The following is a 22483-nucleotide window of genomic DNA, read 5'->3' as shown; positions in this document are numbered from 1 at the left end:
GTCTCGTTACAACTGTACCGGGTCCTAATGAGGCCACGCTCGGAGTACTGTGTATGCATTTGATCCCTGTATTTAAAAAAGAATATACTGGCATTGGAGGCTGTTCAAAAGAGAGTCACAATGTTGATTCCTGGAATGAAGGTGTTGACTTATCAAGAACAGGTAAACAGATTTGGCCTTTAGTCTTTAGGGTTTAGAGGAATGGGGGTGATCTTAGAGAAACATGCAAGATTTTAAGGGTTTTGGCATGATTGCTTTTGAGATTGGGAATCTTGGAATCTTCAGCTAGTGCACATAGTAACATTTTAAGTGAACATTCATTCAAAACTGACATACAGAGGATTTCTTTTTCTCAGGGGGTAGTGAATGTCTGGAATTCTGTACCCTTGTACATTGTGAAGCATAGATCACTGTGAGGATTTCAAGAGGAGATGGATAGAGTTTTTGAAATTCTAGGCAATTGAGGGCTATGAGGAGATGGCAACAAAGAGGAATTAAAGCCTGGAACAGTGCAACCATGATCTTATAGAATGTCAGGGTGGACTTGAAGGTATGAATGTCCTCCTACTGTTCCTATTTTTTATGTTCTTACATTCTTATATCAACAAACATGAACATCATCCTGAGGATGGATTGAAAGACCACAAAAGCTGTGCTCTGCCTATGGAGTTACTAGAAGGTTTCTTCAAGCCTTCTTCACTGACTTGGAAATATATCGCCATTCCTTCCCTGTCACTGGCTCAAAATCCTGGAATTTCCTCCCCACAGGGAATTGTAGGTTAGCCCACAGCAGGTGGACTGCAGCGATTCAAGAAGGCAGCACACCACCACCTTCTCAAGGGTAACTAGGGACGGGTAACCAATGCTAGCTCAGCCAGTGGCCCCTACATCCCACAAATGAATAAATTAAAAGAAAACTGTCATGCATGTACGTACATGGGTGAAGAGGTATGGAGGAAGTAGTTTTACAGTTCATACAAATTGTATTTATCATTGTGGGTGCAGCTAATTATCAATTTGCTATCAGCTGTTCAGTATTCACATCCAATGCTGATTTCACTCCCTGTTTCTTAATCAAATTTACATTCAAGATTGTTCAAACTGCTGTAGCTTTGAGGTGAGTCAAGCTATACTTGTTTTTATTCAAATCCATTAAACATTATTTATAGTCGGCCCATGTCCTGACATCCTCTGAAGAATAAAGGATTAATGCTCGACAGAATTTAAACTTGCAGCATAAGGTCAGATATGTGACAGCTGAATGCCGAAAATTGTGTGAGAACTGAACTGAATAATTTGCTGTGTAAGTTCGAAGTGATTGTACAAGGCTTAAAGCGCTGCATTTCAATGAAAGTAGCCCTTCCCCAGCTGTGATTTTCAGTGATAGGAGTTTGAAAAGTAAAGGGGCAAGGAAGGTTTGAATTTTTGCAAAAACAAAAGAGCCAATTCAGCCAGCCACAACTCATCCAGGAAGGGAGATTTTGCAGTCTTGCCTCAGCCCAGTCTCAGCTGCAAAAACAGCAGCAGTCAGTCACTTAAGAAGATAAAATATTGCAGATGCTGGCAATCTGAAATTAAAACAGGAAGGTTTAAGACTCGAATGACACAACAAGTCAGGCCAGATCTGCAGAGACAGAAATGGAGTTCACTTTTCTGGGCAAAGACCTGACATCAGAATACTCCACAGATGCTGCCAGATTTGCTAATTATTTCCAAAATTTATTTTTTGATTTAAAATTTTCTCTTATCTGATTCTAGACTTTCTGTCTCAACCACCAAACCAAGCTTCTCCATATTAATCACTAGTTACTTCTTCTTCAAGTCATTGCAACACCAGAAGCAACCCATCGAATCCATGCTGAGTCTGCAGAGTAATCCAGTCAGCCCTATTACCCCATTCTATTCCCATTCCCCTGCAAGTTTATTTCACGCTAGTATCAATCCAATTTCTTTTTGAAATAATTGTTCAATTCCACTTCCAACAATCTGTGGGTAATCCACCATTTGACATGGCCAAAAAGATTTTCCTCACGGCCCCTTGTATGTTTCCTACCGAAACCATAAATTCCCAATCCCCATTCCATAAAATAATGGGAATAGCTTTTCTTTGTCCACTAACTACCACGTTGTTGCCTGCTGACTCAAGACTTTGGTTTCATCATGCAGTTATGTTTGTTTTGTTCATTGCCACACACTGACTGGATATTTTAACTGAGAGGAATAATATGTGCCTATCAATATCTTATCTCCCTGAGTTTCCTCTGTCTCAGCACTGTTCGTCAAGTTTGGTTTATGGCTGTTTACCTTTTCCTAGGCTTATATCTCTCAACTAAGTGGTCATACCTCAGTGGGCTACTTGGCTACATAGCAACTTCAAATCATTATCAAGTCCCTGACTCTCTCCTCAGAATGAGTTGCTCCTGCCACTTTGCATGTTATTCTTTGCTTTTGAATCTAAGTTACAGTATTTACCTCCCCATCTTCGAACAGTATATACCCAGATTGGAACTAGTACGTACATTTGAATTGAACATGCTTTGTTCAGCACTAACCAATTTAAGGTTGTGCTCAAGTTGGTACTCATATTAATATTCATTGTCAATGTTCAAATCATTCCCATGTGTTCATTATTCTGCTGTAACTCAATTGAACCATTTTGATAAATTGCTAGATGTGACCAGAACAGCGAGGTTATTTCTGGACATCAAAAGAAGCCAGCAATCTATTGATATGTCAATTTACTGCAAAAGTTCATGTGAATTTTTATAGTAAACATTATTCCAAATATAACTGCGAAGTGCAGTTAATGAGCTGTGGGCACTGTCTCATGAACAGCAGACTTGACTTACTAAATCTTTGTGGCCAACTTCATCCCTTTGTCACTCAGTTGTTTCTGTTGTTTCAGGTATAAGTGAATAGAATTAAACCAAATTCACAAAATAGTGGTGTACATTTCAGAATCCAATGAAATGTGACTTCAGTCCCCTCAAAGTCCTTCAGCATTATTGTACTCTCTTGCAAGTCTTATAATATGATGTACTGAGTTAGAAAGGGACACTGGGAATGCCAATGGATAATAGCAAAATTAATTAGATTTGTGTGTATATCTGAAGCAACTATTCTTAACAGAATAGCAATTTAAATTTGGCATTTTTGCGTTCATCCTGATGAGTGCAAGGTGAAAAGTTTCAACAACTTCTTAGCAATGCTCAAAACTTGCTTTCTGTTTGGATTTATAATCTAGTAATTCCAAAATAGTTAATTTTACAGGAAAGTTAGTGCAATCAGTGAACATTATTGAATGTAATCATTTGCTGCCAACTTTCAATATAGTACTTTATAATTCTGACATATTGTTTCTTTCATTCCTTTGCAACAGCCAACAGAGGCAGCACTGGAACCACAGCAGATCCAAGCTTTTGACCAGCTCCGGCGCCTCTACAGAGGCCCATCTAGGGTATGTTGCTATCTCACTTCCTTAAAATAAAACAGTTCCCAAAAAAAATAGTGCTGTGTCTTGAAAATATGGTTCCTGAGTAATTAGAGATGTCACTGCAACATAATAGGCCTGAGTCTGTGCTGAATACTTGCATTTTAAGAGGCAATAGAATCTCACGATATCTATCTATTTGTTGCTTTATACATTCCTAAACTCGAGACTGTGATTGTCTCTTATATGTTTGACTTTTAAAAGCAATTTCAATAAGGAGATTTTCATTATTTTGAGACGTGCTTTTTAAGACGTGATATATGCGTACTAAGGAATAAACTGCTTGCCATTTCTGAGCACTCCGTGTTAGCATGTAATACCCTAGGTTAGTTACAATTAATAATAATGTGTAACAAAATGGCCTGCTTACTCTGACATGGCCCAGTCTCAATCTCAGAAGTGAATCTCCCATCAAAGTAGTGCAACATGTTTTTGTCATTGCTCACAAATGCACCCTTGGGCTTGTCTGAGAGATATTGCAAGCTGTGCTGAATTATAACAGCTTTGTGCTGTAAGCCTTACTGACTGAAAACCTGAAAACAATTCCTTTTCTTAATCCTTATAAACATTAAAACTTCATTCATTGTGATTATTAATCACTGGGCAATGAAACTATTATTTACTGTGTAGAGCAACATCTCAGCACCCAAAGCAATAATCACAAATAGAAATCAATGTTTTAAACAATGAAAACACTGTTTTTCTTCTTTAATATCTTGTCTGTCTGGGAATGTTTGTCAGTAAAAGTCAGAAAAGACAGTAATACTGAGAGGATTTGATACAATCTCTGTGATTATTCAGTTAATCTATTTTTTGAAAGGAACCAACATGGTATTAGTTTCTCGTGAATTAAATCGATGTTATTCACTGTGGCCACTGATTTTGTATCAAAGTTTTAATCTGCTAGTCTTTGCTCCATATCCAACCCCTAAAATTGTAGCTGTACAAGATATTTTCCAAACCAAGTACAGGGCTTCCAGCTTTCAAGATGATAAGTGACAAACAAATAGCAGGATAGAGTTAAAGTGATCAAGACAACATACTGTAGGTGCTAGAAACCTGAAATAAAAACTGAAAATGCTGAAAATACTCAGCGGGACTGACAGAATTTGGGAACAGTGAAATGGAGATTTTAACAGAGGGGTTTTGAAGAGGGGCCCTTGATCTGAAAGGTTAGCTTTTTTTTCTCCACATCTCCTGCCAGACATGCTGAGTTCTTCCAGCCTTTTCTGTGATGGCTAAGTTAGGGCACTTGAGAGTTACAAGTTAGGCAGGAAAGACTGAAAGAGAGAGATAAGAAGAGCCAGGAGGGGACATGAGAAGTCGTTGGCGAATGGGATCAAGGAAAATCCTAAGGCTTTCTATAGATATATCAGGAATAACAGAATGACTAAAGTAAGATTAGGGCCAATCAAGCATAGTAGTGGGTAGTCATACATGGAGTCAGAGAAGATAGAGAGTGGGCAAAATGAATATTTTTCATCAGTATTCACACTAGAAAAAGACAACGTGATCAAGGAGAATACTGAGATATAGGCTACTAGACTAGATGGGATTGAGGTGCAAAAGGAGGATATGTTAGCAATTCTGGTACGTGTAAAAAATAGATAAGTCCCCTGGGCCAGATGAGATTTTTCCTAGGATTCTCTGGGAAGCCAGGGAGGAGATTGCCAAGCCTTTGGCTTTGATCTTTATGTCGTCATTGTCTACAGGAATAGTGCCACAAGACTGGAGGATAGCAAACGTTGTTCCCTTGTTCAAGAAGGGGAGTAGAGACAACCCTGGTAATTATAGACCAATGAGCCTTACTTCGGTTGTGGGAAAAGTGTTGGAAAGGGTTATAAGAGGTAAGATTTATAATCATCAAGAAAGGAATAAGTTGATTAGGGATAGTCAACACAGTCTTGTGAAGAGTAGGTCATGCCTCAAAAACCTTGTTGAGTTCTTTGAGAATGTGACCAAACAGGTAGATGAGGGTAAAATTGTTGATGTGGTGTATATGGATTTCAGTAAGACATTTGATAAGGTTCCCCATGATAGGCTATTTCACAAAATACGGAGGCCGGGGATTGAGGGTGATTTAGTGGTTTGGATCAGAAAGAAGACAGAGATTGGTGGTTGATGGGAAATATTCATCCTAGAGTTCCGTTACTACTGGAGTACCGCAAGGATCTGTTTTGGGTCCACTGTTGTTTGTCAGTTTTATAAATGACCTGGATGAGGGTGTAGAAGGATGGGTTAGTAAATATGCAGCTGACACTAAGGTCAGTAGAGTTGTGGATAGTGACGAAGGATGCTGGAGGTTACAGAGGGATATTGATAAGCTGCAAAGCTGGACTTTGAGGTGGCAAATGGAGTTTAATGTGGAAAAGTGTGAGGTGATTCACTTTGGAAGGAGTAACAGGAATGCAGATTACTGGGCTAATGGTAAGATTCTTGGTAGTGTAGGTAAGCAGAGAGATCTTGGTGCCCAGGTACATCGATCCCTGAAAGTTGCCACCCAGTTTGATAGAGTTGTTAAGAAGGCATAAAGTCTGTTAGCTTTCATTGGTAGTGGGATTGAGTTTCAGAACCATGAGATCATGCTGCAGCTTTATAAAACTTTGGTGCAGCCGCATTTGGAGTATTACGTACAGTTCTGGTCACTGCATTATAGAAAGGATGTGGAAGCTTTGGAAAGGATTCAGAGGAGATTTACTAGGATGTTGCCTGGTATGGAGAGAAGGTCTTACGAGGAAAGGCTGAGGGACTTGAGGCTGTTTTTGTTTTCGAGAAGGTTGAGCGGCGTGGAATGCACTGCTTGAAACAGTAGTAGACTCGCCAACTTTAAAGGCATTTAAATGGTCATTGGATAGGCATATGGATGAGAATAGAATAACGTAGGTTAGATGGGCCTCAGATTGGTTTCACAGGTCAGTGTAACATCGAGGGCCGAAGGGCCTGTATTACGCTGTAATGTTCTATGTTCAAGCAGATATTAGATGTTTGGTATTGTACTGAAATGCAAACACTTGCAGATTTGAAGCAGTTACCTGTTGCCTGTAGACAGTGACAGTTGGCAGTATTAAGTGAACACATAGCTGTTTGTATTTGGGACATCTCCATCTGCAGGACATCTGTCCAGATGATGCCTCCTTTACAAGGGGCTCAGCTGTGTTCCTGAGTTAGGACTGACCTACTTGTAACAGAGAAGGTTAAGAGTCAATCTTATAGAGTCTTTCAAGAAGCTGAGATGTTTTGATAAAGTAGGGTGAGAAGAATTTCCCTGTGAGGAGTGGATCAATAACACGAGGTCATCGAGTTACAATTCTCAGGTAAAGGTTCTGAGGGGGCATGAATAATGTTTTCACTTCAGGTTGTCAGGTTTGGGAATTTTCTCTGGAAAGGTGATAGAAGCTGATTCCAGCAATACTTACAGAGGAGAGTTGAAAAGTGAGCTGAAGAGGTTTACAGATAAGATGCAGAGATGTGAGACAACTGCTTTTCCATGGGGCCAGCAGAAACATATTGGGCAGAATGGACCCCCAGTCTGTCTTATGTTTTCACGATTCTGTAAATGCATTGCTATGTTGAGTAACACTGGGAAATATAGCCACTTCTCAGTTAGGTTTACATTTCTGGGAGAGCTGAGAGCTGTCGGTATCGAAAGCATTGGTGTCAGGTGAAACACAGAATCAGTGTTGATGAGGAACTTGAGCTGTTCGCCCTGACAGTAGTTAACATGGGAAAATCAATAAAAGGAGAGAAGTGACTGCAAGAAAAGCCAACTGTGCCATCAGTTTGTATCAGTAATTCAGGTTATTAACTTTATTCCTGTGTATGCAGTGCACACCATTGTATCAATAAGATGCCATCAATTTACTGATTATCAAACAGTGCTGCACAATATTTCCAACACAACAGCATTCACGTTGCAGCTAGGGCATTTAATCTGATTTTAAAAAAACGTGACTTTTCAAATGTCGGTTTATTACAATTGATGCAGCCAATGCCATGATACTTCACATAGCGCTTCAAGTTAAATATATAGCTAGCAGCAACTTGACCCTGTCAGTGTTATGAGTTTCTGACAGATATTTTTATGCATTTCAGTTTCTCAGTTGCATGGCTAAATTATTTTGCATAATATTTATCTGTGAATCATTTTTAAAGCAGCTGATGAGTATATAAATGGAAGGGAGTGAGTTAATCTTCCTGGATGACACATTTCACCCTAAACAAGAGATATGATCCCAGATCTCTAGCAGTATGCACAGATCAGTCAAAAGTGGAAAGCCTCCAATTACTTCTTTCATCCCATGGAGAGCTGATGAAGCACTCAAACAAATTAAAATCAATAGTAATAGATTAAAAGAGAAATAAAAGTGACTCACTTATTGATTAATAGTCCTTTACCCTGTTTCCTAATGCCTTTTAGGAAAGGAAATCTGCCATCTGAACCTGGTCTGGTCTACATGTAATTCCAGAACAACAGTAATGTGGTTAACACTCAACTGCCCTCTGGGCCAGAACCCCCCATATCCCATGAATGAATACTTTTTTGAAATGATAGATGAACTTGCGTGGGAGGCCTTGGACAGTGTGCTGATGTTTCAAAGCATTCAAATGTATGTGTTGAAGGAGATGTTCCAAATTAGTAGTCAGATCAGTGACAGAAACCAATTAGAGTATTTCTTCCTGTTATTGCCGGAAAAGGGTAACATGGCCATTTTAATATGATTCCTCTGTGAACGTTTCTGTGGTTTTGTTTTCAAGGAGACAATGAACCCATTACTAATATTAGTACATAGATTGTTTGACATTGCCTTTTCTGCTGAGATTAGTTGAGGATAGATTTATGCCAGAGTAAAATAAAGCATTTCAAGGTTTCTGCTTGTGAAAAGGCTGTGATACTTGTATCAGGGCCCCTCTTGGGAAGTACTGAGAATAGCTCAGATAGAAGCTGTGGACTTAGGTAGAGTGTGGTAGCCAGGGGACAAAGAGAAGGGAAAGAGAGATTGGGATCCAGAGTGACAAACAAAATGTGCATGAATTGACACAAAAGCTAAGCTAACACTGGAAGGCAAAGATTAGGATAAACATACCTTGTGTGTAAGCATTGAATAGGAATGAGACACCAATGAGACAATCCAAAATTAAAATCAAATGATCCATCAATGAAAGGCACACCCATTTAGCACCAATGTCAAAGCACTTTCCTTCCACTGTAGCTGACAGTGCATCACTTTATCAGAACCTCACTATCACTTTAAATGAATTAAGCCTTTTAAATAATTCTGTCCATCACTCCTGTAAGATTACAGTTTGTCTTCAACCCCGCAATGACCTCTCAGTGACTCCCCCGAGATGGGATTCTGATCTTGTCAGCAGGACCACCTGCTTCTACTCGATTACCCATTTCCACCACAGTTGCAGATCATCTGCTACTGATACCCTCATTCAAGCCTTTGTTGCCTCGAGACCTTTCTGTTCCAATTCACTCTTGGCTGGTCTCCAACATTCTAAGCTTAAGGAGATCCAAAACACTGCTTCCCATAACCTTACCCAGTCAAAGTCCATTCATCTTATTATCTCTTTCCTCATTTACCAACACTATCACCAAATTAAACTGCACCTCAGTGATAAAATTCTTACATTAATTTTCAATTCCTTACAGTCTTTCCCATCCCTACCTCTCTAATCTCCTTCAACCCTACAATCCTCCAAATATCTGTACTACTACAATTCTTGCCTGTTAAATATCCTTGAATTTAATTGCTCCTAAACAGGTGACCGTGCCTTCAGCTACTTGGGCCTGAGCTCCAGAATGCCTTCATACCTCTCTCCACTGCCCTGCTTCATTCTTCCTCTTTAAGACTTCCCTCTTGAACCAAAATTTGATCATCTGACCTAATATCTCCTTATCTAGTTCAGTGCCAAATATTGCTTTATTGCTGTGCTATTCCAGGGAGTATAATAATTACATTTAAGGAGTTATGCACAAATTGTTTGACATTGTTCTTTCTGCTGAGATCAGTGGAGGATAGGTTTACACTAGAGGAGGGTAAAGCATTTAAAGGTTTCTGCTTGTGAGAAGGCTTTCCCATGGGTTCCCCATTGTAGGCTCATTCATAAAGTCAGGAAGTATGGGATACAGGGAGATTTGGCTGTCTGGATTCAGAATTGCTTGGCTGACAGAAGGCAGAGAGTGGTTGTAGATGGAAAGTATTCTGTCTGGAGGACAGTGTTAAGTGGGATCCCGCAGGGCTCTGTTCTTGGGCCTCTGCTCTTTGTAGTTTTTATAAATGACTTGGATGAGGAGGTTGAGGGGTGCGTTAGTATATTTGCAGATGACACAAAGGTCGGAGGTGTCATCGATAGTATAGAGGGCTGCTGCAGTGCGACATAGACAGGTGCAGAGCTGGGCAGAGAAATGGCAGATGGAGTTCAACCTGGATAAATGCAAAGTGATGCATTTTGGAAGGTGGAACTCGAATGCTGAATATAGGATTAATGACAGGATTCTTGGCAGTGTGGAGGAATAGAGGGATCTGGGTGTGCAAATACATAGACCCCTCAAAGTTGCCATCCAAGTGGATAGGGTTGTTCAGAAAGCATATGGTGTTTTGGCTTTCATTAACAGAGGTATTTTGCTGCAGCTCTACAAGTCCCTGGTGAGACCACACTTGGAATATTGTGTCCAGTTCTGGTCGCCCTACTATAAGAAAGATGTGGAGGCTTTGGAGAGGGTGCAAGGAAGGTTTACCAGGAAGCTGCCTGGACTGGGGGACTTGCCTTATGAAGAAAGGTTGAATAAGCTCGGACCTTTCTCACTGGAGAGAAGGAGAAAGAGAGGAGACCTGATCGAGGTGTATAAAATAATGAGAGGAAGAGATAGAGTCAATAACCAGAGACTTTTCCCCAGGGCAGGATTGACTGATACGAGAAGTCACAGTTTGAAGATATTAGGAGGAAGTTATAAAGGAGACATCAGAGGTAGGTTCTTTACACAGAGAGTTGTGAATGCATGGAATGTGTTGCCAGCAGTGGTGGTGGAAGCGAAGCCATTGGGGACATTTAAGCGACTGCTGGACATGCACATGGATAGCAGTGAGTTGAGGGGTGCGTAGGTTAAGTTACTATATTTTACATTAGGATTAAGTCTTGGCACAACATCGTGGGCCTAATGGGCCTGTTCTGTGCTGTACTTTTCAATGTTCTAAGGCTGTGATACATGCATCAGTGGGTCTCCCAGGAAGTACTAAGAATAGCTCAGTGGCTGTCCTGCCACATGCAACTCTCTTCAGAAGCACTCATTCTCACTAGTTTTTTTTTCCCCCATCCAATATTGACACAGGCAATTGCTGACAGTATCTATAATGTGTCAACATCCTTGGCTCTTGGATGGAATTGTGTCTCTCTGCCAGTGCATTACATCTGGAAACTCAGATTCCTCAGGATCTAACAAGAAATCTTGTTAATTCAGGAATACTGCACGAAAACAGTGAAATGTAGCAATTTGGAAGCAGAGACAACAGCACAGAAATAACTGCATCACAATCCCCTGACGTAATGCTGTGAATAGAGCGGTTAACAGTGGGTATACTCTGAAAAAGGGTCACTGGACTCGCAATGCTAACTCTGTTTTCTCTCCATAAATGCTGCCAGACCTGCTTAGTTTCTCCGGCAATTTGAGGGTTTTTTGTTTTGCATTTCAGATGTCCGCATCTGTAGGTCTTTGATTCATTTTATTGAGAACAGCCTGTTCAGTACAATTACCATATCCAGCTTGAGATCTACACTTTAGTTTAAAGTTAGCATTCACATTACAGATTTATAATTCTAGAAATAACACAGAAAAGTACAGCTTGCAGTGCTGCTCATAGTTGCACTCAAAGATCAAAATGGCTTAATTCCACACTTCTCTGTTTCTCCAGAATCTCATGCCTCGATCACATTTGCTCCAAAGTAAACAGTCCCAACTTCTTCAATCTGTATCTAGGTCTGAAGTTTATGATCCCCATTTTATGGACTCTTTATACATCCACATTACATAATTCCTATATTGTGGAGCCCAAAACAGGACGCAGTATACAGCTGAGGCCAAACAAATCTTCTATACTAGTTTATCATAATCATTTTACTCTTCTACTTCATTCTCTTATTAATAAATCATTGGATATTTTGTGCATTATTAACTGCTCTCTCAATCTACCCTGATACCTTTATGGCCAATGCGCAAATACAGCCAAGTCCCTCTGTTCCCGTGATCAGTTGAGAACCTTTGCTCTATATTGTATCTCTGACTGGTTGGAGTCATACCTAACACAAAAGGAGGTCGGAGACCAATCATCTCAGCCCCAGAACAGTGCTGCAGGAGTGCTCCAGGTGTCTGGAGTCCGACCAGCTTCACCTGCTTTATCCCTTCCAAGCCTCTATCTCAATATTCCCTCTAATTTTTCAAACTGTTGCACAGACCTCCGAAGTCCAAACTCAGCAGCAGCTTCCAGACATGGAAGCAATGTGTCAACTGATGTGTGTGGCGGTTCTCAGCGCCCGAACAGCTTAGAGGGAATGTTGCTCCACCTCCACCTCAGGCGTCACCATCACTGACAGAAGGTAGCAGCAGTGCGTTCCATCCGCTGGATGGACTACAACAAACTAAGACCAACCAAAGACTCCTTTGACGATAACTTCCAAAGCCACAACCTCCATCACTATGACAAGAGCAGCTTCCTGGGAGCAACATTCATAGACTCCCTATGGTGTGGACGCAGGCATTCAGTCCATTGAGTCCACACCGACACTCTGAAGAACATTCCACCCAGACTCACCCACCTACTCTATAACCCTGCATTTCCCACAGCTAACCGCTCTGACCTGGGCATTCCGGGACACTATGGGCAATTTCCCATGGCCAGTCCACCTAACCTGCACATTGTTGGATTGTAGGAGGAAACTGAAGCACCCAGAGGAAACCCACACAGACAAGGGGAGGATGTACAAACTCCACACAGACAGTCACCTAAGGGTGGAATCGAACTCGGGTCCCTGGCTCTGAGGTAGCAATGATAACCACTGTGCCTTGCAAATTCTATTCCAATCCATATATCATCCTGCCTTGGAGCTATATCACCACTTGTTTCATGTTACTAGTCAAAATCATGGAAGCTTTTTTCTTCATAGTGCTGTCGGTGTACTTACCCTATACAGATTGCAGTCACTTACTGAAATAAATTGAGATTAATAATAAGTGTTAGCAACACCCACATGTCATGAATTTCTTTAGAAGCAACTCAGAAAGTTTTCCTGTACGAAAGAAGCTACATAAATGCAAAGTGCTGTAGTTAATACTGACTGTGAATAGTTGACAGTAAATTGCTCCATTCACTTTTATCAGCAAAAGAAACTCAAAATCTTTGTTTATATGTGTTGACAATTGGCTCATATTCCTGGATAGCACAGGCCAAAGGCAGCTTTATGTATACTAAGACAGTGTCTTTAATTTCCTTTCTATAATTCAAGCAAACCTTGTGTGTTATCAAATCCAGCAGCTTACCAGAAGCAATTTGCAACACCATGACTGGGATTCAGATGATATTTTCATAAATCATTTGAACATTACGTTGACAGATTATGACCTTGCCCGAACCATTTGATGAGATGCTGTCTTGTAACACAACGCTGAGGAGCAATTATTCTTGACAGAGTGCATCCAAAACGGTCCTCTATCAATTTTAATGCATAGCGTTAATAAAATAAAAATGTATGGAGCTCTGCATTTATTCACTTGAAGGGTTTTCTAAACAAGTCACACTTCTCTCCATAATAATGCTGCTGTAAAACTTACTTCTTTAATCTTAAAAGACTTGCTGATCCTGTCATTGTCCTCTTGATAAGGTAAGAGCAATGCAATGAACCTGTTTGAACCAGGATTAAAGACAATCTGTGTAAGTAATAAGAAGATGTGTTCAGATAGTTCATGGACATGGCACTGAAGCCATGGAAATGTCATGAGTACAACTCGACTGGGCAGCATTATATAACATTAGATAGCTCCGTCTTGAAAACACCAAAATTGCTGCTGCATGCTTTGACACTCAATGGCATTACCATTACTGAATTTGACATTCAGTGGCATTACAGTTGCTGAATATCCCAGTATCAACATCCTGAAGGTTGCTATTTCATAAGCTGAAAAATTCTGCAATGAATAACCCACCTCCTGACTCCCCAAAGTATGTCTACTCTCTGCAAGGTTCAAGGCAGCAAGGTGATGGAATGGTCTCCACTTGTTTGAGTGAGTGTTTCTCCAGCAACACTTAAGAAGCCTGACATAACCCAGGGCAAAGCAGCCTTTTTGTTTCTCACCCCATCCACTTGCTGCACCTCCACTACTAATGCACAGTGGCAACAGTGCACAGAATGGACCCTCAATTATCCGAGTGAGGCGTGTGGGGGGGTATTTTGTTCGGATAACTGATTGTTCAGATAACATTTTTACGGGTCCTTGAGATCTTGTTTGGATAATCCGAATTGTTCGGATAACTGAGGTGGTTCTGTAACCATCGACAAGATGCACTGTAAGGACTCAACAAAGCTCCTTTAGCATCACCTTCCAAACCATTGATCACTGCCACCTAAAAGGGCAAAGACCACAGATGTATGGAAATGCCACCATCACCCTGACATTTCTCCTACAACTGTACCAGCCAGAGTTGGAATGATATAACTGGTCCTTATGGCCAGTGGGCCAAACTCCTGGAGCTCGATTTGGAACGGTGCTGTGGGTGCAGCTAAATCGGATGGACTGCGATAGTTCCACCACCTTCACAAGGGCAATTAGGAATAGACAAAAGGTGATTCCAAAATCTTGTGAAAAAGTTCTGAAAATCTGAGACATAAACTAAAAATGTTGGAAGGATAGCAGGTCAGTCAGGAACTGCTCTGAGGATAAATAAATAACAGAAGTTTATACATTGCATATGGTGTGTGGAATAAAGTCTGGGAGGTTGGCAGGATACATTTTGCACTTCTCAGTCTTAATTTGAAATAAGTCAAAAAAGTTGATTGGGGCATTATCAGAGCACTGTGTCCTGCTTTTGAAAGTTTTATTTCCTAGTTTATGTTGCACCATACATGGCTTCCTTTGGCCTTGAGCTCTCTTGCTGCACTCTAGTTTTGAACATTTTAAATATTTATAAGTAGCTTTTAAAATGTTATCCCATCATGCTTATGCCGACCGACTGCAGTGTGGTTGAAACAGAAATCACTCCATCTTTCATGGGAACATTGAATAAATATTTGAAGCAGAGGAGAGGGCAGGGTGTATGGAGACTGTGGTGTTACTGGTGAGTTGTTCTAGCAAAAAGCCAGTGGCAGACCTAACGACTTCGAAATTTGGGGATGCACATTTTAGGAATCCTGTGTTCCCACAGAGGATTCTTCGTGGTTAAGTTCTAGAATTGGCTTTGATTCATGTTCTTACAACTGTACACACAAACATCATTTAAGTCAGGAATCGAAGTTTAGGCTGTGGATCACACAGTCAGTCACTGGTGCTTAGGAAGAGAATGGCTGATTGTGACCTGTATGGGGGAAGATTCTTTGAGAGTGTGGATGGAGACAAGTGTTCTGAGGATTGGTGGTTTGTACAGTAATACCAGTTAGCAAGATGGTTTAAAGTTTATTGGCCATTTTCCATCAGGTAATGTGGGACTGGTTTCACTCAGTGCAAGCCCAGTGATACTGGTAGTCTCAGGACAAGCTCATGTTGCACTGGGGACCTGAAACAGGCATCATGCCCCATATTTTCACATGCAGAGTGTCCTACATCTGTTTCAGTTATGTGTAAAGGATGTCTGTTGTTCATCCATATCCAACTTGGGAGACAACTCCAATTGGAGGTGACAGAAACGGAAGTTGCTGGAAAAGCTCAGCAGGTCTGGCAGCATCTGAGGAAAGGTCACTGGACCCAAAAGGTTAACTCTGATTTCTCTTCACAGGTGCTGCCAGACCTGCTGAGGCTTTCCTGCAACTTCTGTTTTTGTTTTTGATTGACAGCATTCGCAGTTCTTTTGATTTCCATTTGGAGGTGTCCAGGGACTGTTCATTTCTGTTTGAGTGTCCCTGTGAAGGGTATGAACAAGTCTTGGATGCCAGTGAGAGTAGGTGGTGGGAAGAAATGTAGCGCTTTATTTATGTTTCTTTCCTCCCACCCCCACCAACTTCAGAAAATAAGTCTCCCTTTTAAACAGAGCTGATCAAACAATTTCCTGGCAGTTCCAGCAGTCCTGTAGTAATACAGTGACTCTGTCTGATAAAAGGCTACGATGTTTACGTTAGATGAATGTGGAAATGTGATCAAGGGAGCCAAGTTAATTCAGGAACCTGTGAACAAAATTGTCTTGATTTACTATGAGCTTTGTGATGGCAAACTGCTGATGATTTAAGGATAAAGGACAAACATGATTTGAGAACAGGGGAGAATCCTGAAGATGTGAAGATAGATGAATATCCAAGAATTTTCACTGACCAAGCAGGAGGCAGTGTAATGCCAATGGATGATGCCCAAACCAATGCTCACTGGACATGGTTCAAATACCACCATTCAATTCATAAACCTGAAATTAACAGTTTCAGTGATGGTAACCATTGTCAATGAGTTCACTTAAGGAAATTAAATCTGCAGACCATACCTGTTTTGATCAACACGTAACTCCAGATCCACAGAAATGTGGTTCACCCTTAAGTGCCACCCCCCTCGCTGAAATAGCTTAACAAGAATCCTATCTTATAAACAATGTTCCAAACACCATCATCACCATCCCTGGGTATTTCTGATCCACTGGCAGGACTGACCCACCTGAAGTGATATAAGCAGAAGGAGGTTGCTTGGAGCTTCAACATTGACTTTGGATCCCGTAAAATCACATGGCATCTGGTCATATATAATAAGGAAAATTCCTGCTTATTAACATCCACTATCCCCAGTGAAGAATCAGTAAACAATGTGACTTGGATGAAGTATTGAGGATGGCGAGGGGACAGATTGTAACTGTGCATGAGATCTTCAGTGTCCATCACCAAGAGCTGCTTGGTTAACACCATGACTGAACAGGTTGGCCAGGTCCTAAAAGGACATATTGACTGGTTCTGCAGCAGTTGGTGAGCGCACTACAAGATGGAAAAACATACTTGACTGGTTCTCATTAATCTACCTGCTGTATCTATGCATGATAGTATTGATAGGAGTGGTCACTGCACAGTCTTTGTGAAGACAAAATCACATTGAGGATACCCACGATCATGTTGTGTGACGCTACCACCGTGGTGAATGGAATAGATTTCAAAAAGATCTGGCAACTCAGAATTGACCATCCATGTAGCACTTTGAGGAATCAGCAGCAGAATTATATTCAACCACAATTGGTGTATCCCAAATTACCATTATCATTAAGTTTGTTCACTGTAAAGAGTAAGAAGCCATGCTGGTAGTGGCATCAGGCATACCTAGTGAAGCAACAATACAGGTCTACTTGATTACTTGTATGCCAGACTGTGAGAATGGCATGTGATAGAAAAAATTAAGTAATTCTACAAAAAAGAATCAGATCTAAGCTGTCTAACCTTGCCACATTCATTCATTTATGAATTGAGACAGACAATTTCTGAAGGAGGACTCTCCACAAATATCCTCATCTTCAACATGTGGGAGCCCAGAAGAACAGTACAAAAGACAACACAGCAGCATTTTCAACAACCTTTAGAAATGCTGAGTGAATGGTACATGTCAACCTCTTCCTGTTGTTCCCAGCATTATAGATTATATGTGGGAGATTATATGTGGGAAATCATGTCTCACAAACTTGATTGAGTTTTTTGAAGAAGTAACAAAGAGGATTGATTACGGCAGAGTGGTAGACGTGATCTATATGGACTTCAGGAAGGCTTTCGACAAGGTTCCCCATGGGAAACTGGTTAGCAAGGTTAGATCTCATGGAATACAGGGAGAACTCGCCATTTGGATACAAAACAGAGGGTGGTGGTGGAGAGTTGTTTTTCATACTGGAGGCCTGTGACTAGTGGAGTGCCACAAGGATCGATGCTGGATCCATTACATTTTGTCATTTACATAAATGATTTGGATGTGAGCATAATAGGTACAGTTAGTAAGTTTGCTAATAAAATTGGAGGTGTAGTGGACAGCAAAGAAGGTTATCTCAGAATACAACGGGATCTTGATCAGATGGGCCAATGGGCCATGGAGTGGCAGATGGAGTTTAATTTAGATAAATGTAAGATGTTGCATTTTGGGAAAGCAAATCTTAGCAGGACTTATACACTTCATGGTAAGGTCCTAGGAAGTGTTGCTGAACAAAGAGACCTTGGAGTGCAGGATCATAGCTCCTTGAAAGTGGAGTCGCAGGTAGATAGGATAGTGAAGAAGGCGTATGGTATGCTTTCCTTTATTGGTCAGAGTATTGAATACAGGAGTTGGGAGGTCATGTTGTGGCTAAATAGGACATTGGTTAGGCCACTGTTAGAATATTGTGTGCAGTTATGGTCTCCTTCCTATCGGAAAGATATTGTGAAACTTGAAAGGGTTCAGAAAAGATTTACAAGGATGTTGCCAGTGTTGGAGGATTTGAGCTATACGGAGCGGCTGAACAGGCTGGGGCTGTTTTCCCTGGAGTGTCGGAGGTTGAGGGGTGACCTTATAGAGGTTTATAAAATCATGAGGGGCATGGATAGGATAAATAGACAAAGTCTTTTCCCTGGGGTCGGGAAGTCCAGAACTAGAGGGCATAGGTTTACGGTGAGAGGGGAAAGGTATAAAAGAGATCTAAGGGGCAACTTTTTCATTCAGAGGATGGTGCGTGTTTGGAATGAGCTGCCAGAGGAAGTGGTGGAGACTGGTACAATTGCAACATTTAAAAGGCATCTGGATGGGTATATGAATAGGAAGGGCTTGGAGGATTATGGATCACATGCTTGCAGGTGGAACTAGATTGGCTTGGGATATCTGGTCAGCTTGGATGAGTTGGTCCAAAGGGTCTGTTTCTGTGCTGTACATTTTTATGACTCTGTGCCACCTTTGACAACTCAAATCGCTCCACATTGTACAAATTAAAGACTAAAGTCACTAGATAGCAGGGGCGACCCACCTTGACAGCATTATGGTAGTTGTACTGAAGACTTGTGTTCCAGAATTAGTGGTGTCCCCAGCCAACATGTTGCAATACAGCTGCTGTTGGCATGTACCCAGCAATGTGGAACAGTTCACGTGTATATCACTGCCACAAAGAGCAGAACAAGTCCAAACCCGGGTAATTGCTCGCTCATTTGTGTGTTTTCAGTCATCAACATAATGGAAGGGATTGACAATAGTGCTATCAAGTAGCACCTATTCAGCATTTCTGATGAAGGGCTTCTGCCCAAAACGTTGATTTTTCCTTTCAGATGCTGCCTGACCCGCTGTGCTTTTCCAGCACCACTCTAATCTTGACCCTATCCAGCAATAGCCTGCTCATTAACACTCCATTTCATTTCTGCCAGGGTCATTCAGATTCTGATCTCATTATAATCTTGGTGCAAGCATGGACAAACAAGCTAAACGTCAGAGGTATGGTGGGGTTGACGACTCTTGGCATCAAGGTAGCATTTGGCTGATTATGACAGCAAGGAACCAAGGCAAAACCTGCTCCACTAGTTTGAGACATACCTAGCACAAAGAGACGTGGTTGTGATTATTTAAGGTAAATCATTTCATCCCTCGGACTTCTAGAACATAGAAAAGTACAGCACAGAACAGGCCCTTTGGCCCACGATGTTGTGCCGAGATTTAATCCTAATGTAAAATATAGTAACAACCTACGCACCCCTATCTACAAGATAGGGATGCTTATCTACAAGAGTTCCTCAGGGTAAATGCCCATTTGCCCATAAATTGGCCATAGTGCCCAGGGATGTATAGGTGAGGTGGATTAGTCATGGGAAATGCAGCATTACAGGGAATAAGATTAGCGGGGGCTGGGTCTGGGTGAAATACTCTTCAGAGGGTTGGTGCAGACTCAGTGGGTGAAATGGCCTGTTTCTGCACCGTAGGAATTCTACAATATGAACAGTTTGGGAATGTGGTTGCCAATTATATTAGATTGTTTGGAGTTTGTGATGACGTAGTGTTGAAATGAAGGACTGAACCTGACATATGAAATAATATTTTCTCATTTTATATTTTATTGTGTTATAAACTGTAAAATGGACTTGTGAAGATTAGCTGGAATGTGAAAGAGCTTGCTTCATCATTCGACTCTTGACACCATATAACAGCTTAATATGAGCCTTATTACTAGAAACCAAAATACTGTAAACCTCCCTCCAGGAGCAAACGCTTTCTCTGGGGTTCAGCAAAACTTCAGGAGGCTGCAGACCTGTAGAAAGTCTTATTAGTAAAAGATATAGCTGTATCCTGTTGCTTTGTGTCAGTGAGATTTAAATAAAGCCACAAACACCAACAGGTCCAGAAGTTCCTTGGGGAGTATTTGGATTGCTCACTGTGACTCCAGCAGGAAAGAGATTGAGTTTTCCAGGAACTCATGTGAATAGCTAAAAGTGGCCATTTATACCATTTACTCTCATATCCCAGTGGAGACACTGACATTTCAGGGTCACTGTGTTTAGAAAAGTTTTGTGTTTGAATAAAAACATTCACTTACTCCATCTCCAAGATACTCCATTTAAAGTTCCTGATCCTTTCAGAGTTTTTCAAAAGCTCACTAATGTTTTATGGTGGCTTCTTAATGCTTGGTTGGACAGATATGAATAATTTCGTGTGATGGGGAAAAGTATGCATTGTTTGTGATATCCTAAAATGATATCATTCTTTCTTTCCCAGTTATAGTGCTGAAAGTAAAATAGTATTGCACAGAAGGGCATTGAATCAATTTTCTACTGCACTGTCTCACTGTCTGCCTTCCCCTAGCTTCTTCAGATTAGAATTGAATTGGTGCTTATCCTGTGCAACTGTCTGGTCCCACTGGCATCTGTTGCAGGCTAGACCATGTAGTTTCAGCATTTGCTTTCACATGTTGTCATGTCCCCTTAAATCTCACAGCTGGCTTCCAAAGCCATTGGGCTCAATTATACCAAGTTAAAATTGTGCTGTTGTAATTCTAATGATGGGTATATGGTATATGTTAAAAAGTGAATGTAATTATGATAAGCCTGTTATGCAAATTTTCAACTTGATTCTAATGTATTATTTTCTGTGCTCAGAGGATAAGACAAATCCACTCCCACCTGCCCCATTTCACTCCCTCAGCCATTATCTCTGAGTCAGAAGATCATGGGTTCAAGTTCCACTCCAGTGTCTTGGCCATTTAATCACTTGACACTTTAGTCCAATACTGGGAAGGAAGGGTTGCTGCTCTGTTGGAGATCCCTAGGTGGATATAGCAGATCCTGCAGCATATCTGAAGAAAGGCAGTTGAGTTCTCCCAGTGGTTCTGGCCAATATTTATCCCTTTAAAAATCCACTGTATGTAGATTATCTTGTCATCATGCGATGCTGTTTGTGTGACCCTGATGCATTTCCCTGCCTTCCAGCAATGACTGCACCTCAGGACAATTTAATTGGCTGTGCTGCACTTTGGGAGGTCCTCAGCTTGTAAAAGATGCTACATAAATGCTGTTTCTTTGTTTCATTCCTTCATGCAAATCAATGCTTTATGAGAGTTGATCACGCCAACTTTGTTGAGGATTTTGTTTCACTCTCTGAGAATTGAGTGTCTTTGGAATTTCTTCCTTCAAAATGTAGTGGATATAGAATCTTTAAATATTTTGAAGACAAAGGTAGATAGATGCTCGATTACCAATGGGGTGAAGGGTTATGCAGAAATCTAGAGATTAAAATGAGGTCAGCCATGAGCTTATTGTTTGGCAGAGCAGGCTTGAAGAGCTGAGTAGCCTAATTTTTCTTCCTTGATCATATGTTTTTCTGCTCTTTAAAGGATTTATACACAAGTTGAAAATAAGAGCTGTAAAAAATAACAGACATTCAGTTAAATAATTCACATAAAATTTTCATTGTAGAATAGGTTTGTTGTTGCATAGAAAAATAAACATTCTATCTCATCATATCCATGTTAACTGTCTACCAAAGCAATGGAGCTAATCACAACCCCCTTTCCTTTTCTTACAGTCCTGGATTTTCTTTTCTTAAAATGATTGTCCAATTTCCTTTTGAAAGTCAGTCTTGAAAATGTCTTTACCTCCCTTCCAGGCAGCACCAAACATGACGTATATGTTATCGATAGATCACACTGAATACTCCAGGAACAGTTTCCCGAGTCTTTTTCTGTCGCAACAGGTTGTCATTGGTAATTAGCTAAATTATCAAACAAATGCCTATTTGGAATGTGCAGTACATTTCTTATTAATCAAGGTTCAGGTACAGTAAGTAGAAAGTATGAATACATTTGTTTTTTAAATTGCATCTAAAGACATGGGGTTGGATTTCCTCATGGGCTTCAGGGTGCCAAATGATGGGGCCAAATGAAGATCCCAAGATCATGCCTGGTGGAAATGAGAAAGAGGCATGATCTTGCAAGGATAACCTCCAAATGATCTACCTCTGAGTTTGTGGCTCACACTGCTGCAGACCCAAGTACAAACAACTCTAGAGCATCGGCAGCTCTGCTGAACAAGATGGCTACTGCAAAATAAGTCAGGGATATGAGAGGCCTCAACATGGAGGCACATTGACTGGCAGAGAGACAGATGGAAAAGCAATTTGTGAGGCTGACAGAGTCTGCAAAGAGATATTCATAGAGTGCATGAGTTGGCAAAAAATTGGCAGATGATGTAAAACATGAGAAATTGTGAGATTGTCCATTTTGGTAATTCGTTTTGAAAAGAACAACAATTTAGCGTATGAAAGTCCCTGGAGCCAAGTAATCACCTCCTCATTTGCTGCATTTAAGGTGATTAGTCCACCACTTAGTCTATAGATGA

The 22483-nt window shown here is 40.9% G+C and overlaps 1 protein-coding gene across 5 annotated transcripts in view; it reads left to right on the top strand.

Moving 5' to 3' along the window:
• The window catches only part of vps8 (VPS8 subunit of CORVET complex), a 555322-nt gene that overhangs the window by 520238 nt on the left and 12601 nt on the right, over positions 1 to 22483 (top strand). For all 5 annotated transcript variants that reach the window (XM_043693080.1, XM_043693078.1, XM_043693079.1 and 2 more), the window contains one exon: positions 3380 to 3457. In XM_043693080.1, the coding sequence (XP_043549015.1) occupies positions 3380 to 3457 (78 nt within the window). Of the gene's footprint in view, positions 1 to 3379; positions 3458 to 22483 lie in introns of those variants that run through there.

The sequence above is a fragment of the Chiloscyllium plagiosum genome, chromosome 7, assembly GCF_004010195.1.
Source record: "Chiloscyllium plagiosum isolate BGI_BamShark_2017 chromosome 7, ASM401019v2, whole genome shotgun sequence".
Classification (NCBI taxonomy): domain Eukaryota; kingdom Metazoa; phylum Chordata; class Chondrichthyes; order Orectolobiformes; family Hemiscylliidae; genus Chiloscyllium; species Chiloscyllium plagiosum.
This window is presented reverse-complemented; position numbering and strand designations above follow the sequence as displayed.